Here is a 20740-nt window from a genome sequence, read left to right on the forward strand (position 1 = left end):
GGTATAACACAAAACCACTACTGCTTCCACCAATAATAATAATGATAAGGGAAATAACAAGGGAAGAGAATACAGTACCACCTGCTGACCAATATCCAGCCCGACCAAACAGTGAACTAGCCCTTCCAGGAAACTCCCAGTTTACATCCTGGGCATGACGTGCTGTGGTATGGAATACCTCTTTGGCTAGTTTGGGTCAGGTGTCCTGTCTCTGCTTCCTCCCGGCTTCCCCTCCTCCATGGCAGAGCATGAGACTCACAAAGTCCTTGGTCAGAGGAAACATTACTGAGCAGCAACTAAAAACATTGGTGTGTTATCAGTGCTGTTCCCAGGCTGAAAGGCAAAAGCACAGTGCTGCACCAGCTACTAAGAAGGAGAAAAAATGACTGCTACCGCTGAACCCAGGACAGGTCACTTCCAGTTTAGAAAGAAGGGAAGCAGAGTAAAGAAATACTTGCTGTAGTAGTAGGGAAAGCAAAGAAAATTGCTGGCAAAGTAAACAATTTTTTATTTTTTATTTTTTCCAACATGTTCTCATCTTTCCTCTCCACTCACCTCCTCATTTCCAAACCAGACCAATATGTCATGTCAGTGCTCAGTACTAAAGAAAATGCATCTCCTCCTTGACATACTGCCCTACTTGGAACCAGAATTTGTTTCCAGTTCCCAATATCACCAATTCCTCTAATGTTAACTCAAGTCCTACAATGCCTGGTATCTTTTCCTTACTGTAGTCTGATTCTTTTGAAAATAGCCTCTCATGCCTGCAGAGAAAAGCCACAGTATCAGAATTCTAAGGCTGACATCAAAAGTCAAGCAAGAAACCCAAGATTTACTTTAAGCTCTCATGAATTTTCAGATGGACACACACCAAAAAAAAAATCTGTGAGGGATGTAAACATTTCTAATTTGTAAATAGAACTACCTATAAAAACTCCAGCTATTGATACAATTACTGTACTTCAAGTCTATCACCCTCAAAGAACCACCTTTTGGAAAAAACAATCTAAATGTAAAGGTATGTGAAAATGAAAAATATGCTCTGGAAAATGGGGGATTTAACAATAAACTGATATGAGAAGGGAAAGAATATCTACCAGCTAAAAATTAACCAGCTATAAAAGCTTATGAAGCATGCCATACACAAGAAAGTTGCCATTTTGTCATTATTACACTTGTGACAGCATGTAATAAAATGGGCAAGGACATTATGGTTTTCTAGGAACGCATGAATCACTTATTTTCCTCTTAAAAGTGGGTTTTGGTTTTTGTCCAATTCACTTTGTAAGGATAAGCAAACCATTTATTTTAAATTCCTGTATCCCTCTGTTTAACATGGCAGTGAAAGGGGTTATTTACAAAGACACTTCCAGATGTTATAAAGGGTGCTAAGTTCTAAAGAGATGAAATGAACAGCTGAGTATTTCTGAACATTTCACACAGCCCTTAATCTTCAAGCAGCAGACATAGAAATGTCCAGTCCCAGTGAGAGCTATTTGCCATCAGGTTGCAGCAGGAATTGCCAAGAGAGAAGAATCAGCAGTTAATATTCACCATCATTTTGTCTTGAAGTCTTGCCTGACATGTTTTCTATACTTCAATAAGTTTTTAGATTTCAAATTTCCTTTCCCCCACCCCCTCACTTTATAAAGGATTTTCAGTATAAATGCAGGTTTAAGCATTAGTTCCAACAGGTAAAGTTTTCACAACTCATTTTATTCTGACTCTGATACATTTTTTCCAGATGTGCTGCACTAAGCCATTACCTAAAGATTTGAGAAAAACTGGGTTTGCTCATTTAATAGAATTTTAAATAAAAGCTCAAGTTGCTTATGCTGTTTCCATTACTGACAGAAAGTCATGCAATTGCTTCCATAGCTGTTGAGGTAATGGCTCTTAATTTCATCTGCATTAGCAACTGATGTGCTACAGCAGGAATTTCCAGGACTTCATAAACATGAACTGACAATACAAGAGAGTCCTTCAAGGAATGTACATGCCTCAGTGTTGCCTCCTGTGCTTCTGAAGAGGCATAAAAAAGGCAAATAGTATTCAATATGAGTTTATAGTCTCACATTAGATATTAACAACTACATTGCATTATCCAAGATCAGGAATCTGTCTGAGGAATGCATTACAGTGAGGCAAACTCCTTGCCATGGCTGAATTTACCAGCATACTATTCATAAAATTTTCATTTTTCCAGAGTAGCTCGATTCTGATTCATTATAAACAGAAATATCATCCAACTCCCACTAAAGACAAATTGAACAGGCTTCACAGTATGCAAAATTAAGTACTTCATTGACAAACCTTACTTTAGCAGAAAGGTGGTCATTTTCTAGAGTTTAATAAGAGAAATATATTGCCCAGTACACATATTCAGAACAAATCTTGATATAAGAATAAATAAAAGCAAGATGAATTCATAAGGAGCAAGGATTCCTTGTCATCATGGGGGACTTCAACCACCCTGACATCTGTTGGAGGGACAGTATGGCCAGGCACAAGCAATCCAGGAGGTTCCTCAATTGTGGGAAAGACAACTTCCTTTTGTAAGTAATAGAGGAGCCCACAAGGAGAGGTGCCATGCTTGACCTCGAGCTCACCAACAGGGAGGGGCTGGTTGGAAATGTGACGCTCCAGGGTAGCCCTGGTTGCAACTATCATGAGACGGTCGAGTTTGAGATCCTCAGGACAGTGAGAAGAGCGTGCAGCAAGCTCACTGCCCTGGACTTCAAAAGAGCAGACTTTGGCCTCTTCAGGAACCTGCTCAGTAAGGTTCCATGGGATAAAGCCCTAGAGGGCAGGGGGGCCCAAGACTGTTGGTTGATATTCAAGGATCACCTGCTCCAAGCTCAGGAGTGTTGCATCCCAACTAGAAGGAAGTGCAACAGGAGAGCCAGGAGACCTCCTTGGAATGATAAGGAGCTGCTGAGGAAATCTCAAGGGGAAAAAACAACTTATAAAAGGTGGAAGCCTGGGAAGAATACAGGGATGTTGTCTGGGAAGCTAGGAACAAAGTCAGGAAAGCTAAGGCCCAGTTAGAATTAAACCTGGCAAGGCATGTGAAAGATAACAGGAAGGGATTCTATAAGCACACTGCAAATAAAAGACAGACTAGGGACAACGTGGGCTCTCTCCAGAAGGTATCTGGAGAATTGGCTACCGTGGATTTGAAGAAGGCTGAGGTTCTTAATGACTTCTTTGCCTCGGTCTTCACTGGCAAATGCTCTGACTACACCACCCAAGTCTTGGAAGGCAGATGCAGGGACTGTGAGAATGAAGATGTTAGGCTCACTGAAGGAGAGGATCTGGTTCAAGACCATCTTAAGAACCTGAAGGGTTGAGATAACAACAGATCTGACTGAATTAATAGTCACTCGTCACAATGGTGACTTATTGGCTCTGAAAGTTGTTGCTCTTGATATCACAGTTTCAGAATGTTGAACCTTACGCAGAGGCGGTATTGGCTGTTTTAGTGTTTATCAAGTGTGGGGCTTGGGCAAAGGTTCTTGTCTTATGGAACTTTATGGTAATGACTTGTAATACGGGCGGGCTCCAGCAGCAGGGTGGGACGGAGGTGGCCGTGGACTTGTACCTGGCCGTCCAGCTGCTCTTCACCGTCCTGGCCCTCATCCTCGCCTCCGTCTTCGTGAGGTTGCGGGGAACTGAGAGGGAGCAGCCCCGGGAGCCGGCATCAGCTGAAGCGGCCTGGGAGAGCGGCCCCAGGGACCAAGCGGGGGTGGGAGCAGGGCCGGAGGCCGGCAGGGAGCTGCTGCCAGTGGAGGAGGTCGGGGCAGTCAAGGAACGGAAGGAGGTGGCTGCCGAGCAGTGGGAGAAGGAGGTGGAGGAGCCGAGCCCCACAGCCAACCCCAGCCCCGCAGCAGCCGAGAGCATCTCCATGCAGCCGCCCGCCGAGCCCGAGCCCCAGGAGGATGCGGAGACCAAGATGCCACCTTTGGGAGGCTCAGCTGGGTCCAGCCTTGGGCACCCGGGACAAGGGAGGATGCAGGAGACCACGCAGCATTTCCCAGCAAGGCAGAAGAGGAAGATCTGGACTCAAAGAAAGAGAAGCTGGTGGTGAGAGAGCTGGCAAGCACAGCAGCTACACCAGCCCCAGTGACAAGTACAGGTGGGACAGTATGGGCAAGCGTCTAGTCCACTGGGCCCCTCCAGTGATTTGGAAGTGTCGGAGATAGAAGGCAGCTGTATGAAGTCCCCAACGACAAGTTGCAGAAACTGCTGAAGGGGAGGGTGAGTTATTTTGAGCCTGCTGGGCCCATGACTTTTCAGGCCATCAGGGCAGAGATGCAACATAGAGATGGACTCAGGATCGAGGGGCGGACTTAGCAATGGAAACTATTACCCAGGTTATTCACGAGTTTGAACAGTGCACACAGCATCTCCTGCTCTGAAAGACTGTTACAAGAGATGGAGCCCGACATCATGGACCAGATGGACTCAGCAGCTTTATAGGGACTGGTCCCTGCACTAAGAAATGATCTCTTTCTCTCTGTGCGTGTATGTGGGTGTATATATGTAAGAGCGATGGTATATTGAAAATGTGGGATCTGAGCATGACGTGAATGGTATGGAAAAAGGAGTAGATACTGTCCTGGGTTCAGCAGTAGCAGTCATTTTTTCTCCTTCTTAGTAGCTGGTGCAGTGCTGTGTTTTTCACTTTCGGCCTGGGAACAGTGCTGATAACACCAGTGTTTTTAGTTACAGCTCAAATGTTTAGTCTGCCAAAGGACTTTGTGAGCCTCATGCTCTGCCAGGAAGGAGGGGAAGCTGGGAGGAAGCAGAGACAGGACACCTCACCCAAACTGACTAAAGCGGTATTCCATACCACAGCACGTCATGCCGAGGATGTAACTGAGAGTCACCTGGAAGGGCTAGTGCACTGCGGGGTTGGACTAGGTATCGGTCAGTGCTTGGAAGGGCTTGGGGGGGGGGGGGGTGAGTTATCAGTTGGTGGGTGGTGAGGTGTTAATATTTTCTTCCCTTGGTATTTCCTTTCTTTATTTTTATAGTTGGCAACAGTAGTGATGAGTGTTATACCTTACTTATTAAACTGTTCTTATCTCAACCTATGGGACTTGAATTCTTTTCATTCTCCTCCCCATCACTCCGGGAGCAGAGGAGGGGAAGAAGGGGGGCAGTGAGAGAGCAACTGCGTGATTTAGGGCTGACCGTGCTTAAACCACGACATCATGGCAGTCAGGTGAAGACACTGAGGACAGGAAAAAAGGAAATATAAAACCCAATTTCAAGAAGGGGAAAATGGATGACCCAGGGAATTACAGTCCAGTCAGTCTCACCTCGGTGCCTAGCAAAATCTTGGAGCAGATTCTCCTGGAAGGCATGCCAAGGCACATGAAAATCAACAAGGTGCTTGGCAACAGCCAGCATGGCTTCACTAAGGAGAAACCCTACCTGACCAGTTTGGTGGCCTTCTATGATGGGGCTACGGAACTGATGGACAGGGGTAGAGCAGTTGATGTCATCTACCTGGACATGTGCAAAGCATTCAACACTGTCCCACATGACACCCTTGTCTCTAAATTGGAGAGACATCAATTTGATAGGTGGACCACTTGGTGGATAAAGAACTGGCTGGGTGACCGAACGCAAACAGTTGAGGTCAACGGCTCAGTGTCCAGCTGGAGACCAGTAACGAGTGGTGTACCTCAGGGATCAGTGTTGGGATCTGAGACAAGGGGGGGCACAAAATTACAAAATGAAATATGTAAACCTTTAGAATCAGTTTTAAGTAATGTTAAATTTGATGGCTTTGTAACAGTAGCAATGGAAAATTACTGAGGTGCATGATACACAGAAAAAAAAGTAGACTACAGCTAGAGAACATACTGAGAACTCTTGTATAAGATAGTTGACATAGTTTTAAGAAAAACAGTCTAGAAGAACAGGACACAGGGATAAGGAGTATCTGGGAACCGTAGGTGTCCAGGATGGGCTACAGCTAAACTAACTGATAAGTAGGAGGACAGGAGGATTACTATGTCTCTGATGCTAACAAACCAACTAAGCTGGTATAAGCATCTACTGCAATTTCTTCAAAGGCTGCCAGAAGTGCTGAAGATTGTTGGAAGAAGTAAATGACCCTCAGAGACCACCACCACAATTCTGTACGCATGCAGGAAACGTTCTGGAAAACAATGTAATCCATACGTACCCTCATGAAAACGCATGTACGCCCAGTGGCTATATAAGGACGGCTGATGTGGCAATAAGGGAGACACACGTTAGGAGGAGCTATCCCCCATGTCTCCCTGCACCGCAGTAAAGAATATCTGCTTGTCTACTTGAAAACTTTGTTGGCAAATTTGTTCCTGGAGTTTTCTCCAAATCAGACCAGTCCTGTTCAACATCTTTGTCGGTGACATGGAAAGTGGCACTGAGTGCGCCCTCAGCAAGTTTGCTGATGACACCAAGCTGTGTGGTTCGGTTGATATGCTGGAGGGAAGGAATGTCATCCAGAGGGACCTTGACATGCTTGAGAGGTGGGCTGATGCCAACCTTATGAAGTTTAACCATGACAAGTGCAAGGTCCTAGACCTGGGTCGGAGCAATCATCGGCATAGCTACAGGTTGGGCAGAGAAGAGATTCAGAGCAGCCCAGTGGAGAAGGACTTGGGGGTGTTGGTTGATGAGAAACTTAACATGAAACAGCAGCGTGCGCTCACAGCCCAGAAAGCCAACCGTACCCTGGGCTGCATCAAGAGGAACGTGACCAGCAGGTCGAAGGAGGTGATCCTGCCCCTCTACTCTGCTCTCATGAGACCTCACCTGGAGTACTGTGTACAGTTCTGGTGTCCTCAACATAAGAAGGACATGGAACTGTTGGAACAAGTCCAGAGGAAGGCCACGAGGATGATCAGGGGACTGGAGCACCTCCCATATGAAGACAGGCTGAGAAAGTTGGGGCTGTTCAGCCTGGAGAAGAGAAGGCTGCGTGGAGACTTCATAGCAGCCTTCCAGTGTCTGAAGGGGGCCTATAAGGATGCTGGGGAGGGACTTTTTACTAGGGACTGTAGTGATAGGACAAGGTGCAATGGGTTAAAACTTAAACGGGGAAGTTTAGATTGGATATAAGGAGGAAGTTCTTTACTGTAAGGGTGGTGAGGCACTGGAATGGGTCGCCCAAGGAATTTGTGAATGCTCCATCCCTGGCAGTGTTCAAGACAGGTTGGACGAGGCCTTGGGTGCCATGGTTTAGTGTGAGGTGTCCCTGTAAATACTGTCCCTGTCCTACTGTAAATAAAAACTCCAAATACCTCTGTGAAATTTTGATTAAGAGGGTCAATAGTTAATAATGTAGGGACTGACAGAGCTGCCCAAGCAGTATGATTCTACCACCTTTACTGAGGCAAAATAATCAAGAACCCAAGCAAGACTAAAGAAAAAGAACCACTCAGCAGCTTCAAGATAATGCCCTTAGGCATATGCTTGATATAAACATTATTCTAGGTATGTGAACAAGGCTTATGGTATATATATAAATAAAAGTGCTTAAAGTGTGCATTAATGAGTCATGAACTCAAACTGGAGCCACTGGTAACCATACACAGCATGACTTTCCACTGAAGCCAACTCACTGCAACTCTTGGGCAAGCCGTAGACCATGTCCTCATGTAAAGTTCCGGTGAACCGCAAAAGGGCTGCCCTCATGAAGGAATCTAGGCCTTGACTTCCAAACATCAATAAGGAGCACCTTTGAGTATTTGCACAAAAAAAGTTATGACAATTATTGCATGAGTAAGCAGATCAGAACCCTCCTTTTCATTCAGTTACAAGAGTCCATGCTGCTCTGCCTTCCTCCCCCCTTTGCATCTTGTCATAGCAATCCCTGATCTCATTTGACAAGTCTTGTTATGTGGAAAGGGTAGTAACAAGGAAGACAAATACATACTGACTCTGATCTCTAGAGAGTACAAAAGTTAACTTATTAACAGTTAACAACATAAATTTGCCAGACTCCAAGTGCAACCCCAGGAATGTGGAACTCCCAGCTGTGACATAGCCCAAAGGTGAGCTACTTAACCTGGTTTTGGGGGGCAGGTAATGGGCTTCAATGCCTGCCTACATAAGCACAGAGTACAACTGCACATTCAGAAAAGACTTCAGATGAAATGCAATGGTTTTGATTTTTTTTTTAAACTAAATTAAAAACTCCTGAGTATTGTCTTTATTGCTAAATCAGACCTGCAACCTTAAGTGAACTACAACTCTAGAAGACCAAGCTGCATGATTTATGCAACATATAGGCATCAAGAAATTTCTTAATATACAATAATTTTCTAGCACAGGGGAAGCATCCAAACATCTTTTTTTAAAGTACACTAACCCTTGGATTTGATTGCTAGAATTAACTCTAAATACTTGATACTCATAAAACAACCACTGTGTTTGAGGCAGTAGTTGGGAATACAATGCCTTGTGTGTGATTGAACAACCTACATTGCTGAAGTTTAGCGGCAGAGTTCTACTTCAGAGAAAAGATGAAGGAAAACATATACAAACAGCTAAAAAATTACATACAGTTGGTAGAGGGAGATTTTTCCTGAAGGATTAACATAGCCTAAATATTTCTTTAAGCCCTACCCCAACAGTAGCTGAACCAATATTATTGGAGATGATGTATATAATTTAAAATAGAATAATCCAGCTACATAACTGATGCATAACAAGGTACTATAAAGTCTGAACCCCGAACCAAAAGGATTTCATAGCTTTTTTTCCTCCACCTGTATTTTCTCCCTGCCTTCAATAGGCTGAACAACTGGTGGCCAGTATTTCATGAGAAAAAGTCTGCTGATTGCCATTAACTAAGAGAGCTCCTGCAGTCTGGCATCTTGTAAAAAAAGGATGAGTCAAGGAAGTGAGAGACAAAAAAAAAAGGTGCAAGACCATACAAATACATTTTGCCAAGGAAAATAAATCAGGTAGCAAAAACAGTGGTTCAAAGTTCTGGATAGCTTATAGCACACATTTCTGCTGACTACTGTAACAAAACAATTCAAATACCAAAGCTTGCAGCACATAATCAGCTTAACCTACCTACAACTTGTATCCTACCCAAGGTCAACAGGATTGCTGCAAACAAGGATATATTTTGCAACATAATATTAATCCAAAATTATATCAATACATTACTGAGATGCACTTTCTCTCAAGTTTGTTTTCCTCATGTCCACAGACTGAAGCTCCTTTTGTCCAGTATGTCATGTGCTATTCTATGTATTTATTCTAAACAGGGATACTGTTGAAGCTTTACAGGAACCTGTACATGGACTAACAGTATACCTTCAGTTAAGCAAGAAGTTTTTAGTACTCCTTCTGAGCACAGTAATGGGAGAACAGATTGTAGAATAAAGCTGACTGCACCCATTTCACATCTAAAAGCTTTATACCTCTCCATTCGCAGAAAGCAGTTTGTGCCTATCATTAGATATGTGTTGCAAGAATTGTGATTCAGCTTCACTATATAAGGATCATATTTCAACAGTTGCTTCATTTGAAGTCAGAGTGGCTTTTAAGGTTTTGTGTTGCAACAGCAGAAAGGCAAGATAAATATACAGGAAAGACAAGAATAGGGGAAGTTTTGTCACTTTGCACAAAATGAGACTTGTTCAGTTGAGAAAATCATCTTCCAGATTGCTTTATGGATGAAAGCAGTAGTAAGTGCCACCTGTAAAACCTCATAGCAGCAATGAGCATCTTATAAATACCACGACAGAACTTCCACTGCAGAAAATTTAAAACAGAGGCTGCGACAAATCAAAACTTTACTCAGTATCACAATAAATTACAGTATGAAGACTGCACAGTAATATTTTGCAACTTACACTGCCTTTATAATAAAGATTCTTTTGTTCTGCACTTCAACATCTGGTCTAATATACTTTATTCCACTGTGTTTTTGGAAAGTATGCTGTGGTCACTGAGCATGTTTAATACATTGCTAAAATATTTCACATGCACAGAGTAGTACTTGCCTACAGTGCTATTCACCTATTGGCCAAATTGTTCTGCTTGGAACCATAAAGTAATTAATAACATCTCTGGTGGAGAGGAAATTCCTATCACTTTTGTATTTTAAAATACAAAATAAGCTCAATTTTTCATTCGGCTTTGATAACTACTCTCTTTTGGGAACTGCCACACAAAGTCAGAACAACTCTACATCCATAGGCTTGTTACAAATTAGCTCTGTGAATGGGACTTCCCCTAAGTCTGATAGCTCCTTCTGGACTTTGGCATAGTAACTTCATTTCCTTTAGCTACCAGCACAGGACTGCCCACAAAACAGAAGTTGCTAGTGAATATACTATTTTTAACCAGTGACCTTTAACCACCCAGGTCACTTGCTACTGGGAAAAGGTTTGAGGTGGCTCTCCATAAAATGTAAGGTAAAATCCTAAGTTTCAGACAACCAGAATCAGAATCCCTCCAATAAGTCTACTGACTTTGTTGCCATTGTGCTGGGAAACATAAACATGCCTATGGAAGGGACCATCACTACACAGCTGCATTGTTGCTAAAGTATGTGCCTATAAGGCAAGAATTTGTAAGCATGAAATCTCATCTTCATGTCAGAAACGTTGATTCCAGTTTGACACACGTAGCTTTATTTGCACTGATTCAGCTCTTGTAGTATTGAGGGGAAAAGCCCAGGGCAAGACAACAAAGACAGCACAACTCAGCTCACACAGTATGCAAAAGATGCCCAATCTTCATTTGGATTTGATAATTTTGTTCAGATGAGTGTTAAAACCATAGTCAAAACCTGACTACATTCTAGAAATAGTGGAAAGAGACAAAGATCTAGCAACACATTACACCTGGAATTTCAGTTAACACAAAAATCTGTATTTACCTCTGTTTTCCTTGACCTGTGAGATCTGTCAATACCTTAAAACCTGTAAATAAGCCTGTCTGCAGCTTACAACAACAACAATAGCCAATCCCTGAGAACAGGGAAAGTCTCCACTTCCTGAAGTTACCTTCAATTAAAATTACTTCCACATCTGTGAAAACAGGTTTGAACAATCCTAAATCACCAAAAGATATGAGTTAAAAGCAGAATTCATACTGCATGTTACAGCTACTAGATTCCAAAAGAGGTCCACCTCCTTTTATGTCAATACCCATCTGTAATTTTTCTAAACTTGCATAGGCCAAAATTTTTAACTTTATGTGGACTTTTCTTTATAAAATAAAGTGCAGATACCCAAAGTGCTTATGTCAACAGCTACAGGATGTGCCTAGTGTCTTTGCAGAAATGTCCATCTGGTTTGCCTTGCTTTAGCACCGTTATATGCAGAAGGGAGAGGGGGTTTTAACTAAGACTGAAGGACCAGCATAAAAGAATTGATGAATTTTCCTAAATAACCATATGATTGCCCCCAGATGGTCACCACTCCCAACAACTTGGGCATTACAGCATGGATCCAGGAGCCCCATGCTTGAGAGTGTTCCCACAGTTAGCTGGGCCTCTGAGATAAAAGCTTCTCAGTGACACTCATTGTATAAATTTGTTTCCCAAGGCAGCAATATTCTGTGCAGATAGGATGGTGAAATTATTCAGAAGTTATGTATTTGACAAGTCTCTACATGAAGCATGTATGAAAGTTTCCAGATAACCACTTAATGCAAACAAGTGCATACAGACCTCCACCACAGCTTGTTAAGGAGTATTCAGCAATATACTCCATTCTTCTCATCTCTCTCCAATGTAGAAACTGGAAATACTTTATACTAAAAGCTACTTTCAAAATGTGGTTTAGGGAAGATACAGCCACTGACAGCTTTCAGGTCCAAGCTTACTATAAACCCGTTCACTGTTCAACTACAGAGTATGTTAAATTACTAACATTTCTGCAAATCGGGATTAAAACCATTCACTGGATTAATACAAACTGCCTCTAAGCCAGCTAAGCACATGGATACTGCACCTTTCATGAGCTTCCCATTTTTCTTCTGGTTTAGCTACAGCCTTTTTAACTGAGACACTTCCAGCTCCAGTACTTTGCCAAGAGAGGAATGACGAACTTGGGCAGCTCACTACTTCTGACCATGAAGTTTGTGGGTCCTGCTACATTAAGAGATGTGTCTATTTGCTATGAGAATCAGAAATATGTAAGTGAGCAATGGTGGCTCCAGGCAGGCAAATGATCTTCAGCTGTACTCCAACCTTAAGAGGCAGAACTCCCTACCGGACAGATCATATATCATGGAGAATTCAACACCGTTGCTGGTGAACCAGAAAAGAGAGTATCAGTTAGTAAGAAAATTGTATTTGTTCCACGACTCCTTTTATGGCTATTACTAAGGTAATCTATGAATAATCTATAAAATTCTAAATTCCTCTAAAATTCTAATTCTTCTAAAATCTATAAAAGCTACATTCCCTGAAAACTAAGCAGGTATTCTACAAAAGAAAAACAGATCAGAGGAAAACCTACTGAAAAGCACATCCTTCCCAACAAGGGCTAGACAGAAAGGTCACAAAATGCTACCCATGACTAATCTTGGCATATATGGTATTGGAATAGCAACCACTGAGTACAACTGAAAACAGTGTTGAACCCTGTTCTATTTTTAATCAGATGGAAGCCACAAATCTTAGCCATGCTTCTGCTTAGTGCTGCATTTTCTTCTACCCAGACAGTTTTTACAGCTGGAAAAATAGCTACTTAGAGCACTATTCTGCTGTAAAAAAATATTGCTGCTTACAGCTTCTGGGATTCTAGTTGAGTATGTCACAGAAAAGGAGGTCTGGTCCAGGCAAGCTAAGAACATTTTCTTGAGACATGTAACCCTTTCCAATCCATATCAGCTTCTCTGAGTGAAGATATGCTGTGAAATCATTCATTGCCATTTAAGTGGAATTAAACTATATTTGCAAGACTATGCAGCAAGCCAGTGGCAGAGAAGGAAACAGAACTCTGAAGACCAACTCCAAGTAAAAAATTCATATGGTCCACGGCAGTATTTTTAATGACATTTAAAGGCAATATACTAGTGATGCTGCTGTGATGGTGCATTTCCCCTTGTCCTGGGTTCAGCAGTAGCAGTCATTTTTTTCCTTAGTAGCTGGTGCAGTGCTGTGGTTTTGACTTTCAGCCTGGGAACAGTGCTGATAACACCAATGGTTTTAGTTGTTGCTAAGTCATGTTTACTTTGACCAAGGACTTTGTGAGCCTCATGCTCTGCCAGGGAGGGGAAGACAGGAGGAAGCAGAGACAGGACGCCTGACCCAAACTAGCCAAAGAGGTATTCCATACCACAGCACGTCATGCCCAGAATGTAGAACTGGGGGCAGTTACCCAGAAGGGCTAGATCACTGCTGGGGTCGGGCTGGGTATCAGTCAGTGGGTGGTGAGCGGTTGTATTATCTCCCCTTATTTCCCTTCTCATTATTATTATTATTGGTGGTAGCGGCAGTGGTTTGTGTTATACCTTAGCTAGCGGACTGTTCTTACCTCAACCCATTCTTACATTCTTTAGATTCTCCTCCCCATCCCTCTGGGAGCGGGGAAGGAAGGGGGGGGAGTGAGAGAGAGGCTGCGTAGTTCTGATTTACCGGCTGAGCTTAAACCACGACACCCCTACATTAGCTCTGCCACACAGAGCTGTTTTTATTAATACCACAAAGAGTATCTCTTTGCTACACAAATAGCAGCTCACAGTTCAAAGACTTTCCTCACTTAACAGTGCTTTTTGTACGCATTAAAAAAAATACTATTAGTCACTTTTTCACCTCAACATTTTAATATCTGTAATCATAGCCTGGAGTGTGGAAATGGAATGCATACTTGTTAACTCAAATTTGCTAAGCCCAGGTTTTAGCCAGGTCAGGACGTAATACAGCATTAGAAAAATAAGACTTATTTTGTAACAACATTCAGAGTGCACACATATGCAGAGAAAGGTGCAAGTTTTCTCTCCTGTCTTCCACTCCTCTTCCCTCAGCTTCTCACATATTCTTGGGAGCCAAGAGACAGGTGGAAGTAGAAGCCTAACTGCTGTTTTAAACACCTTCTCCCCAGTAAAGCAACACTCACCACCATATGCTTCATCCAAGAAATAACCTGCTACTATAAGAATGAGAGGTGTAGTGTCAGATTTTCACTCTGAAAATATTTCATGAGAGCTAAGCTGCTATTTCAGCTCATAAGGAAAGTTCTTGTTTATTTCCCCAACAGAAAAATAAGCATATTTGTCTCTTGCTAACGATTTTTTCACTGATAGCCTTACTACAAAACCCCTTCTGTGACTTCCTTTGTTGAGAAGAAGCAAGATTCCAGTCTCCAATCACAATTAAAATAACACCAATTGCCACCAAGAGATAGGAGTTTGTTACCCCATTGGAAGTGCGCATGTGGAAAAGGACACACCTTTGGAGTGTTTCCCTGAAGGCCTCTTGGGTAATGACTCCTCACTGGAATGTGCTGATGTATGTAGTACATTTTCTAAACTAGTACTGACACTGTTGATGGGGGTCTCGGATCTTGGAGTGACCTGGAAAGAAAAAAAAAACAAAACACAAAAATCCAATAAAATAAACTGAAGGAATGTACAAACATCACACCTTCCTCCAGAGTGAGCAGAACCACTTTGATGGCAGTTAGAAGTTTGTTTCTTCTAAAACCAAGGGGTGTTACTACCGATATTCCACAAGTAACAGTTCAGGGAAGTTGTTTTAGTTAGCAGCTATTCGCAAATTTAGATTATTTTGGCTAATCTATAAAGCTACTTAAAGTATAAATATTTTTTAAACAATAGTCACACAGCAGTCAACTGTAGAGATATTGCAATATCCTTAACCTCTCCACATTGCAGTTTTAACTCTTGAAGAAAAAAACTAGGGGAAAAGGGCTCTTGGGAAATCCCATTTTTATGTTATGGCACTGTGCTGGTTGTAGCTGGGATAGAGTTAATTTCCTTCACAGTAGCTGGTATGGAGCTGTGTGTTGGATTTATGCTGAAAACAGTGTTGATAATAGAGGGATGTTTTCGTTACTGCTGAGCAGGGCTTACACAGAGTCCAAGCTTCTGCTCCTCACCCCACCAGCAAACAGGCTGGGGGCACACAAGGATACAGGAGGGTACACAGCTGACCCCAATTGACCCAAGGGATATTTGAGACCACATGACATCTTGCTCAGCATTATAAAAGCTGGGGGAAGAAGGAGACATTCTGAGTAATAGCATTTGTTTTCCCAAGTAACCATTAGCATGATGAACCCCTGCTTTCCTGGAGATAGCTGAATACCATTGGCTTGCCAATGGGAAGTGGTGAACAAATTCCTTGGTTTGGTCATTTCAAAGTATTTCCATGAAGAATACAAGGAATGAATTCCAATTCAACAAAAAAATAATGGTCTTTGCAATTTAAAAGCCTGCTATCATGACTTATTTCAATGAAAAATTGCACACTAAAAATGCCCAAGCAGAAGGCTGCATCATCAAAACAGACTTCATGGCCTTCACCTACCTTCTAAACTGCATTTACCATAAGAAAACTTATTTTCACCATTAAAGCTACAGAAACAAACAGAAGTCATTAGGAAAAGCAGAACTAAACACTGCCCACAAGCTGCTGTCCACAAGAGCATTCACAATTATGTAGCAACAAAACCACATCTATTACTTGCAGTATAACATTCAATGCCTGCCTCATAAGCAAGGCAATTACTCTCTTGTTTTCTAGGTAAAGAGAAGCAGAAGTCGATGAACAGTTATATTACCAGTACTGAACACAAGGGTTTAAGTACCATAAAGAGGAAAGTGTGCTTTAAAGAGGTAGTTAAGACTAACAAAAGCACTCATGCTAACTAATGCATCACTTGAAATTCAATTGCACATTTTGAATCAATGCAAAATCCTGGTATAGAGAGCTGTAACTAGAATTTAGCATCCATTTTAGCCTTTCACAAATCACAGGAGAAAACCTGCATCTCCACATCACAAGAAAAGCTATCCTTTATTCATTGTAACCAAAACCAGTGACTACAGGTCTCTGTAAGGAAAAAGGCTCACTCAGACCCTGTTTATGTGAGACTAGTGTGAGTTTGTACAACTTAAGCTGAAAACGATACTTTGCTCACCTTACCATTAGCCTTACACACTGACATCAGGCAGAATACGTAATGCAAGTTAAAAATAGCACATACTTACTCTAAAATTACCTATTGTAAGCTGCATTTTAAGACTGACATTGATACAGAGGGTTGACCATTGTACAGGGGGGTAGTACAGGGGGGTTGTACAAGGGGATTGTACAGGGGGGTTGTACAAGGGGGTTAGAGGAATTTGTTTAAACAAAAGGACTAAATGCCTGCTAAGCAGAACAGAGACCTCCGGTCCTGTTAATAAGCAGACGCCTGAATCTACTGATAAAGGGGAGAAGCAGAGGATTTGCACGCATGACTTTGAGGAATTATCCCCGTGCGTCTCAGCGCTGAATAAAAAGCATACCTACTTTACAACTTTTAACGAGTTGTGGAGTCAATCCGCGCATCAATTTGGCGAGCCAGGCAGGAGGTCTCTGTTCGGCTGCAGGATCGGCTGAGGGGCGGACATCCTAGGCGCCCCAGGCCGCTTGCCTGGAGGCTCCGCTCCTCGTCCGCTCACTGCGAGGACAGACAACAACCTGTGCCGGCTGCGGAGAAACGGTATGCTTGAAACTTAGGGGGCCTGTAAGGCGTACGCGTGGCCCGGGGCTGCTGGTAAGGCGCGCAGAGACGTCTGGCGCACAGCGTAGTTCCCCTTGGCAGGTAGGGCTTGCAAGCAGGGGACTCGCCGACCGGTAGAGCGGCCGCTAGCGATCCTGAGGGTGGATCGGGTGAGTTCGGGTTTTCGCTGCATCCCAAGTTTTGGGAGCCAGGAAGGATCTGCTAATGACCGTAGTGGAAGCCAGATGAACCGGTAGGCGAACCCACCAGGTCTCCGCTGCATCTCAAATTACAGACCTGCTACCATAGGAAGCAGGAGAAGGGTAAGGCGGAACCATAGTGTGAGTGTGTGGGATCCCATGTGTGTTTGTGTTTCTGTGTGACTGAGACGTAGCACAGCTACGAAGCGAGTGTGGAGTCCTGATCCGCGGTTCCGTGTTCTCCGCGAGGAGAGCGGCCGGAGACGGACGAAGCGTCTTTGTTTTGTGTTGTGCCCAAGTGCTTTGTGTGTGTATGTCTGTCGTTAGTGTTAAAGATTAGTGTTTAAGCGGTGGGGGAGGAGTAGACAAAAGTAAACTGTGGCTAATGGGGGTTTAAGAAGAGTTCCCTCTCTGCGCCCCAGTGGCTGTATAAGAAAAGTATAACCTCTAATATCTGTAGTCCTATTCTTGAGATCTGGACTTTACACTCAGTACCAGAGGCTTGTAGCCTCACATATGGGTGCATATTAACTTCTGAACAGTGGAACCTGCCGTGGATACTAGTGTAAATTTTGCTGGAACCGAAACTATGATCTAACAACAGGGGAACTGATCTGCAGAACCCAGAGATATTATTTTACTGAACCCCTGAGAATATCATAAAACTTGTGTGTAGGTGCTCTCATTTTTAAGTGCATTTGCAGAGCACTAGGAAAGAGAAGCTATAGATTTGTAAAAGATTGTTTGAAATGGGAGCCGGTCGAAATAAGGGAATTCTGAAGAAAAGCCCATTGGGTTACATTTTGGCACATTGGAAAGAACTGGGAGGGTCTTCTGGGGGTTCGGTAAACAAGAAAACGTTGATAAAATATTGTAAAATTCTCCATTCCTGTAATTTTGCATGATGTACACCCCTGTTATTTTTAACTTGTAAAATTTGATAGGAAACTTCTCTGGATAAAGTTGAGTACTTGATGCATACGTATGGAATATCAGGTCTTGTGTGCAGGTATATAATTTTATGAAGACTGTGATGTTCCTATCTGTAAAAATATTGTGAGTGTAAAAAGCTTACTTTTGAAAAATTCATTGCCAAGCTTGTGATTGTTTATGAGATTGGGAAAGTATTAATTGGGATTTTGGTGTGAAGTCTCTGAAGTTGAGTACCAGAGGACAAGTATTAGCCCCCTATTTATTATATGCTTATCCGTAAAAAACCCATAAGACATTCAGGAATGATATGGAAAGAGAACAGTGTGTCAATGAAATGACTCTTTCCCATGGTCATCATCTATATGTGTTTGATTTGCCTTTCCAGACTTGGATTGCTCTGGAGACTGCTAAGCATTTTTCCAATTTGATATGGAATTTTCCCTGACTTGGATTCCTCCTTCTGTCTGTCGTGTGTTAGGGTTTGATAGCAGTTCTTTAAGGATGTTTGATGCCTAAGGCAGAGGATCCTCTATGGCAGTGTGTACATGTATAATTTATTTATTTTAAATTTATCAGATCAGAAAATGGGGCTACAGCTCCCATTGTCTGTCTGGTAACTCTTAGTGAATTTAATTATATAAAGCAATGAAAATGGTTGAATTATAGGAAAGAGGTTAAAAAAAAAAAAAAAAATCACATTTTAATCTCATGTCTCAAGCTGGGCATGGGGAGGCTTAGTCTGGGTATTAGGAAAAATTTCTTCACCAAAAGGTGATCAAGCATTGGAACAGGTGGCCCAGGGAAGTGGTGGAATATGTGTCCCTGGAAGCGTTCAAAAAAAACATTGAGATGAGGCCTTTAATGGCATGGCTTAGTGGTGGTTTTGGCAGTCCTGGGGTAATGGTTGGACTTTATGATCTTAAAGGTCTTTTCCAACCCGGTTAATTCTACAATTCTGTGATCAGGAGAAATGGCCTAAAAATGGAACTTTGAATTATAATACATTGCTACAATTAATGTTGGTTTTGAGGTGGCCAGGAAAATGGGATGAAGTACTATATACAGATAGGGATCTGGCAGAGCTATGTTAATTTCACATCCTGTCTGCCACTCCGGGTGGTTTCTTAAAGTGAAAAACCTAATTTTGGCTTTGGAAAAGGACAGAGAAAACCAGAAAGCTAAGCTGAAGAGATGTTGTTCAGCCTGTGATATTGGGAGAATGATGTTTAAAAGTTGAATCAGGAAAATAAATAATAGAAAAATTATATATCACAGATACCTCTGAGAGGAGCATCCTCTATACCTGTCCTATCAGATATTGATAAGGAGGAGGAGATTCTGTCACTCGCAACAAGCAACAAAACCAGAAGTGCTGTTGCAGAGGCAGGCATCTGTAACCCCTGCAGAGCAGGGTGAGCAGCTGTGAGAAGAAAAAAAAAAAACAAAAAAAAAAAGGGAAAACCAAAGGGGAAAGGAGGGGAGCTCGAGCAGCTCCTGTGTTTGAGCACGGAATGAGTGCTGGGGCAGGCAAACAAGTGGGAACAGACATGTTGATAGACGGGACTGAGGGGTTGTTGAATGTTTTGAAACTGGTGGAGGAGGAATGTCGGGCAAAGGTGGGGGAAGTGGGTTTTTCTCCTATGGGACCGGGTGCTGTGGAGAGTTTTTGCCCTGGGGGAAGAATGCCATGGACAAAGGACCTGGGGAATCTGCCCTAGTAGATCCACTGATTAAATTAAAACTAGAGACCAGAGGAAATAAAGTGGAATTTTAGTGGATACAGGAGCAACTTATTCGGCGTTAATTCAGAGGGAAAAGAATTTGTTACAGATGTGGGAGCTACTGGCCACCAAGGAAAAGAAAAAAAAAAAAAAAAAAAAAAAAAAAGGCAAAAAGAGGCACAAATTGGAAAAAAGCAACATTTAAAGAAGGCAAAATGGAATTAAAGAGTTAAAAATCAATTAATTGCAGTTTTGAGTTTATCTTTAATTCAACAGAAAAAGCAAACAGGAGGACCTCCCTGAAATAGAAGAAATCCTTAATCCAGGTATACCTGGGAATATGGACATCTGAAGTTCCAGGTAAAGCGAAAAATGCTTTGCCTGTTAAAGTAGAAATAAAAAAGGGGGCCTGCCCAATTAGAATAAAACAATAGCCCCTAAAATTGCAGGAAAGGGAATTAAAAAAAAAAAAAAAAAAAAAAAAATCATGAATGTGAATTGGAATATAATACTCCTATCTTGCCAGTAAAGAAAAGTTGCAGATTGGTTCAAGATCTCAGAAATCAACAAATTTGTAGAGGATATTCAGTAATAACTAATCCGTATTGACTAAATCGAATCAGAAATGGTTTGCCGTCTTGGATTTAAAGGACTCTTTCTTTTGTTTACCATTCAGAATTTATTTGCTTCCGAATGAGAACATCCTGACACAGTAAGGAAAACCCAATTAACGTGGACAGCATTATCTTGTTTCAGTTAACACTGGAATTTCATGAAACCACCCACTCAGACGGGGACTCTGTTACAATATGTGGATGACCTATTGCCACAGAAACAAAGGAAAAATGTGTCCAGTGAATGGTGGAATTATTGAATTTTCTGGGACTGAATGGTTATTGGGTAACCAGACAAAAGGCCCAACTAATCCAAACCTGAGTTTCCTACCTAGGATGACAGAGAAAACTTGGAACTGCTAGAAAAGAAGCCATTTGTCAAACTCCATGACTGACAACCATCAAGGAGCTCCAGACGTTCCTGGGAATAACTGGATGATGCAGACTTTGGATGCATGATTATGGTGTTCTGGTAAGACCCCTATGTGAACTGTTAAAAGAAACCCCTCTCTCTTTGGAATGGACTGATTCAGCAGAGGAGGGCTTTAGAAATTTAAAAGCAGAGC

At 42.3% G+C, this 20740-nt stretch overlaps 1 protein-coding gene across 2 annotated transcripts in view; it reads right to left on the reverse strand.

Moving 5' to 3' along the window:
* Positions 1-20740, reverse strand: part of LOC130594434 (zinc finger CCHC domain-containing protein 14-like) — a 77885-nt gene that overhangs the window by 35615 nt on the left and 21530 nt on the right. For both annotated transcript variants that reach the window (XM_057400314.1, XM_057400313.1), the window contains exon 2: positions 14427-14550. In XM_057400314.1, coding sequence (XP_057256297.1) covers positions 14427-14550 — 124 coding nt within the window. The remainder of the gene's footprint in view (positions 1-14426; positions 14551-20740) is intronic.

Source organism: Pezoporus wallicus, unplaced genomic scaffold (assembly GCF_028554395.1).
Source record: "Pezoporus wallicus isolate ANWC-B61680 ecotype Strahan unplaced genomic scaffold, APGP_CSIRO_Pwel_v1 contig_3048, whole genome shotgun sequence".
In the NCBI taxonomy this organism is placed as follows: Eukaryota; Metazoa; Chordata; class Aves; order Psittaciformes; family Psittacidae; genus Pezoporus; species Pezoporus wallicus.